At 48.5% G+C, this 6000-nt stretch overlaps 1 protein-coding gene across 7 annotated transcripts in view; it reads left to right on the forward strand.

The window, feature by feature from the left end:
• AMBRA1 (autophagy and beclin 1 regulator 1) overlaps window positions 1–6000 on the forward strand; it is a 189589-nt gene that overhangs the window by 169106 nt on the left and 14483 nt on the right. For all 7 annotated transcript variants that reach the window (XM_027837760.1, XM_027837762.1, XM_027837761.1 and 4 more), the window contains one exon: window positions 3831–3970. In XM_027837760.1, coding sequence (XP_027693561.1) covers window positions 3831–3970 — 140 coding nt within the window. The remainder of the gene's footprint in view (window positions 1–3830; window positions 3971–6000) is intronic.

Raw genomic sequence — 6000 nt, forward strand, 5'->3', positions numbered from 1 at the left:
CTTTTTTTTCCCTCTCTTTTAATCTTTCTTACAAGGGATAGCTTAGTGGGGGGGGAAGACATTCAGAAATGAATGTGATATAAAGCAAAAATTAATTATTTTTTATACATAAAAGAAGGGGGAGAGACCACTATTACCATGCCCAATTTAGATATAGACACCTCATTTGTGGTTGTATGTGCTAATGAACCAGTGGTTGAGCCATATTTGGGGCACCCTCATTTAAAAATAGTGTCATTTCCACAAGCAGATCCATTTTCTCTGGGATAATGTAGCCATTCTCCCTGGCTTTTACGGAAGAAGGTCAAATACTACCCACCAGCTCACCAGTCTTAGGATTTGGCCTGGGCCAGCAGGTTGGTGATATGTCTTGGCCAAACTTTAATGGATTTGGGAAGGCCAGGGCTGACCCCATCTATAGGAAGCTTTTTGTCTAGTTAGATAAGTTGACTGTGAAGAGTCACCTGACCTCCACATGCATAGGAAAGCAGGCATATTAAAAACAATGATGAGGATACCTGAGGAAGACAGTGAAAACTGTTATTGGGGAGCTTTTAAAAAATAGAATAGATTGTCATCTTTCTTGGGTTAGTTTCAGTGCCCACTTTAGTGAGGGTAGGGTTGGCAGAAAGACCTATTTCTAAATAAAAGGACATGAAAAAATGGTGCCTACCAATCCTTGCCCTGATTTCCCTCTTGCCTGCCCCTGCCTGAGGGTGTGATAAAGGAATGGACCCTTATCAGGGAAGATTCCTGGAGGCAGCTGATTGCCACATGGCATTTCCTGGCTTCCTGCCACAAAACTGAATTTGGCTTAATCCCCAAACCCTGGATGTGATAGGCACACTCCCTAAGCTACTGTTTCAGGACTGCTTTCAGGAAGGGAACAAATCAATGCCTCCATTTATTACCTTGTGGCCAGGGAAGCTGTGAGGTTATGTGCTGTGAGGTTCCAGGGTCTCTACTTTTAATTGTTTGTTCCCAGCCTTCCAGTGGCCTCCTTTGCTAGCAGGTGGGCTGCCTTCTGCATCAGCCATGCTGTTCCCTGGGGCCTTTGTTCCCAAAGCAAGGTCCCATACCCAGAAGCAAAGAGATGGTGTTTGCTTATTAATCTTTAAACAGACTATAAAAAGACAATTTTGTGTCCTTGGCTTGCATTCTTTTCTGTCAAAAAGTCCTAGAGAAGAGAGTTTGCCCCTTTTTTGGTGTTCTTTTCCATTTAAACCAAAGAACTTAAAGGAACTTATAATTCCCCTTCTCCTGTAGAATCTAACCACTCATGTCCCATGTTCCCTTGAATCTTCATTTGGGGTGGAAGGAAATGCAGCAGAAATCTGCCCTGCCCTGAGCCTTGTTCAGCAACTGAAGGTGTATTCCTGAAGTGCGTGTACAGAAATTGGACAAAACGGACATTTTGGTTTTCCGATTCTGGCCATACCCTCCCGTCTCTCTGTCCCGCTGCAGTGCTCAGAGTCTCATGTCGTTTGGAGAGAAGCTGATGAATTGTCGACTGGAAAATGAAAACCTGACCATGAGAGAAAAAAGAGTCCTAGACTTATTGGAAGGTAGTTGCTTGGATGAGGACGAGAAGACACGCTTCTGTGTCCTGGGAAGTTGCCTAGGGGGACCACGTCTTTGAGAACAGTTGCATATTTGTTGGAGGTTCCTGTAGGGTTGTGTACCAGGAGCAGATGAGCAAAAGGTTCGGCAGCTGTATTCTGAGTGATCAGCTCTGCCAATGGACGCTCTTGCTTATGGTCTCTGGTTTGCTTTGGTTTTTGGGGGGTGGTGTTTCCATTAGCATACTTTGTTTTCTATCAGTTTCTTTTCAGTATTTATCCCACCCCAGTTCAGCAGGCTGTCCTTGGCAACCAAGAGAGAAAAACTTTTACAGAGCAGTTTACCTGTGTCTGACAGAATGTGTAGTGTTGTGCCTAGTCCTTCTTTGGCATCTCCAGGCAGTCAGTCTTACACTTTCTACCAGGTATGAATCCTTTTCCATAAACGCTCCCCAAAGTTACTGACCATGATGAAGAAATGTTTACAGGAAGCCTGTCACTGAATGCCCATTTGCTTTTTTCCATGCAAGGTAAATGTACTCCAAAAGGTGGTCTCTTCATTTTGGATGGTTTGTCTATTGGGAGATAACCCCACTTCCTTCCTAGTTCTTGAGATCAGCCAGCCATTTGGAGTGCCTTATTAAGGCATTAAGTGCCTGTGTGCCAGGTGCTGGGCTAGATATTGGAGACAGAATCACAGAAAAAAGCTGAAACACCACTTGCTCTTAAGGCGCTTCTGCTCTGTTGGCCACATGGACATATGTGAATATGCACAGAGTAAACACAAGGGCATGGGGGGGGCACGGTATGCCAGCAGCTGAGCACAAGCAGGTTCGTGCACAAGGTCCTGGTGGCGTGTCTCATGGTTTTGAGGGAAACAGGAGAGCGTTTCCTGAGGTAGAGGTGAAGAGAGAGGTATGTGTAAGACATGATGCATAGGGTGGAGGTAAGACGTCCCTCCATCAGGGTCATGGTGACCTGTCCCAGGGAAAGCGTATGCCTCTGCTTGAGGCTTCTTTCATCTCGGTGTCAGCAGCTGCAGATGGCGGGACTCGGTCCGTGTCAGCCGTAAAGCGAGGGGTTAGACGCAGGGACACCCGAGTTCTGTTCTAACTCCATGCTTGTAAGCCTGTAGAGCAGCAATTGTTGCTACGGCACCTTGACTTTACGTACTGAATTCCACTTTACTCAGATCGCTTTTCTCCCAACAGCCATGTGAGGTAGGTCGGCTAGGTGACCTCACCTCTGTTTTATAGATGATGAAGCTCAGAGACAGAGACAGGCTCATGGCCTGGCCAAGGTCACCTAGCCAACTTGTAACGTAGCTTAGCATAAAACTCAGGTTTCTAGTCTCTTTTCTCCATGTCCTTCCTACTAGGCTTTGCTGCCTCATTTCTGAACACCCACACTGCCCCATTCTGAAGATGCTCCAGGGGCTTTCTGGACTGGCCAGGCATGTTGAGCTGGTTAAACTCCCACTCCAGTTGAGTTTTTAGATGTGTCTGAAGTGCCCAGAGCAGGAAAATGTTAGCTAGGGGGCAGACAGTTTATAAAAAGGGGAATGTCTTGTCTTGATAGCAAGGAAACTGTCTGTTCCATCGTGATTTATATAAGCTCGAGATATATCTTATACACGTGTGTGAGATTTCCCCCCTGCCCCTCTCCCCACATCTGACTGTACCTTTTAGGTCTTGTTAACAATAGCAATTTTAACATTGCTTTTAATTAGGTGAATTAAGAATGTTCTCCGGTGTTATCACCCCCTCCCGCCCCCCTATCATCTCCAGCTCCCCATTGCTATGAGAGTACTGCAGTCTCCATGGTAACTGGGACTACCAGCCCAGATTGGATCACACTGGTTGGTCAAGTCAGAAGGAGTGTGTGGCAGCCACGTGCCCCGAGTCCTAGCTGACCTTTCCAATCATTGGTTGCTATGCTAGGCCAAGCTCAGTGAGGTCAAAGGTCATGACCAGTAAAGCCAGATGAAGAGCCCTGTGGACCGGCCCAAGCGTGCATTCTTGCCACTGTCTCCCTGGGACTTCCCACCAGCCCCTGCAGACGAGAGTAACCTGACCCACAGCTGTCCAGCACGTAGCAGGGAGCTGCTCGTTCTCCTTGGAGCAGTCTTTTTGGCACACAGATAGAACCTGTTTTGTGAAAGTCAGGAAGGATCCTGGTGACTGGCATTTTGTTTTACTCTAAATTTTGTTGATCTTGGTAATAAGTTGTTTCTCCCCCTTTTTTCTCCTTCCCACCCTTTTTCTCCCCTAGAGAGTTTTCAATGTTCTTTACCCCATGCCAGCCGACCAGCGGAGACATGTCAGCATCAACTCTGCCCGCTGGCTGCCTGAGCCAGGGCTCGGCCTGGCTTATGGCACCAACAAAGGAGACCTGGTGATCTGCCGACCAGAGTGAGTGGATGGGCAGGTGGGAGGGTACCTGGGAGGCTGGGGGGAGGACACCAGGAAGGCGACAGCCCTGGACCAGGATTTTATCGTTGAAAGTTGCCATTGAAGTAGGCTTTGTCCCAGAGTGTCGCTTTTCTGTAGAACTTTCTCCCTCCAGATTGGTGACGTCAGCTCCTCAAAGCCAAGCCCGAGGTTATGGTCTGGTGTGGTTAGTAACAGTCAGCTCCTCTTTCGGCAGCACGTAGAACTGTCCTCCACACCACCCTGTTGTTACAAATGGTATCCCCCTTTTACAGATGAGGAAACTTGTGTCTTACAGAAAACTGAGGCTCAGAGAGACTGAGTGATTTGCCCAGGACCAAACAGCTAGTGAGTACTGGAGCCAGAATTCAGCCCCAGCTCTCTGTTGGCCCCTACATCAAGTGCTGCTCTGTTCTTTCTTCATGAGTCTACAGCAGTTTCTTTTGGGTTGAGTTTGGGAGCCTCTCTTCTTCCCTAGTGACAGCCAAAGTGCCAGTAGACAAAAGCACTAATTACTTTTTAAAAGGTTGAACCTCTTTCCTACTGTGACCTCGAGGGCGTACAGTTGCAGGTAGAATAGAAACCTGAATTAGATGAGCCCTTGAGCTCTTAACAGGCCACTTCTGACTGCTCTTAGGCGAAGTTTTCTTTCTGCTTAAGGTTGTTATTTATTGACGTGAAGGCAGAGAGAAAAACACCATTGGAAACTCTGTCCATTGTTATCATCATTGGGAGGGGTTCCAGCCCAGGGAGAGAACCCAAGCAGGCTTCCCAAACCCTGGCTATCCCTTTGCTCCTCCCCCTTGCCTTTGTAGGAGATAGTGGTGAGGACAAATCCAGGAGATTCCCCCCCCCCGCCCCAGAGTTAGCCTTGGCATCATCCCAAGCCCTAGTCAGATATGTGGACTACCTGATCCAGAAGCCTCTGAGTCAACAAAGAATACTTTCAGCTGCTGGAAGACACAGACAGATCCCTCCTGGCTTCAGCTGCTTCTGTTGCCAGCCCATCCCCATGCCCTCTCCCCTTGATTCAGTCATGGTCCAGAAAGCTGTGGAGCTCACGAAGCAATGCGGTCTAGTTGGTGGGGCCTGTCGCTCCTGGAAAGCACAGACCATCCCCACCCTTCACAGGCAAGTGAAAGAAATAAGCACACTGGTGGGCGGACAGGTAGGCAAGTGGGGCAGGCCGGCGGGCAATCAGGCGGACCAGCAGACTGGCACTGCTTCCTTTCCATTGTATGGGCTGGGCAGTGCCCTGGATGCCATGGTAGAGCACTAGTGATGAAACAGCCCTTGAGCCTCATTCTTTCTGTACTGATCCTGAGAGTTCTGGACAGCAGAAAGATCTTTTTAGCTGAGTAAGGCCAGCAAGAAGGAACGATGTATGGAGGCCCAGGTGAGAAAGAACCTTGTGGAATCTCTTCCGCTTCATGGAAACTGATTCTCCCATCTTAGCTCGCGAGCCCCAGGACTTTGTTTTTCTTTTCACAGAGCACATTGTTCTCAACCACTTTTCCTGTATTATTTTGTTTTCTAGTTGTCTCTGTAGGGGAGTTGGGGGTTGAAGGGGGGGTGTTGTATCCTTCTGCCAGACTGTGAGCTCCATGAGGGCAGGGACTGTGCCTCCCTTCAACTTTGTACCTCCCTCATTGCCAAGCACAGTGGCTCTCCACCTCGTGGGTGTTTAATAAATATTTGCTGAATTGATCTTAGCTCGTGAGATGTATCTAGATCTTAGCATAAAGTAGATGGCGGCTAAGAAGGGGAATCAATTGTTCCTTTCCTCCCAGGCCAACGTCTCCCTAGCCTTTGTTCCTCTTCAGGAGGGCCCTTGGTGATCCCTTGTGCTGCTTCTGCCTCCAGTCTCTCTCGTGATCTCTCTAAAACTGTCCGTCCATCCATCCATCCATCCATCCCTCCATCCCTCCCTCCATCCCTCCCTTCATCCATCCCTCCCTCCATCCATCCCTCCATCCCTCCCTCCATCCATCCCTCCCTCCATCCCTCCCTCC

This window comes from Vombatus ursinus, unplaced genomic scaffold (genome assembly GCF_900497805.2).
Source record: "Vombatus ursinus unplaced genomic scaffold, bare-nosed wombat genome assembly UNPS02014822.1, whole genome shotgun sequence".
Lineage (NCBI taxonomy): Eukaryota > Metazoa > Chordata > Mammalia > Diprotodontia > Vombatidae > Vombatus > Vombatus ursinus.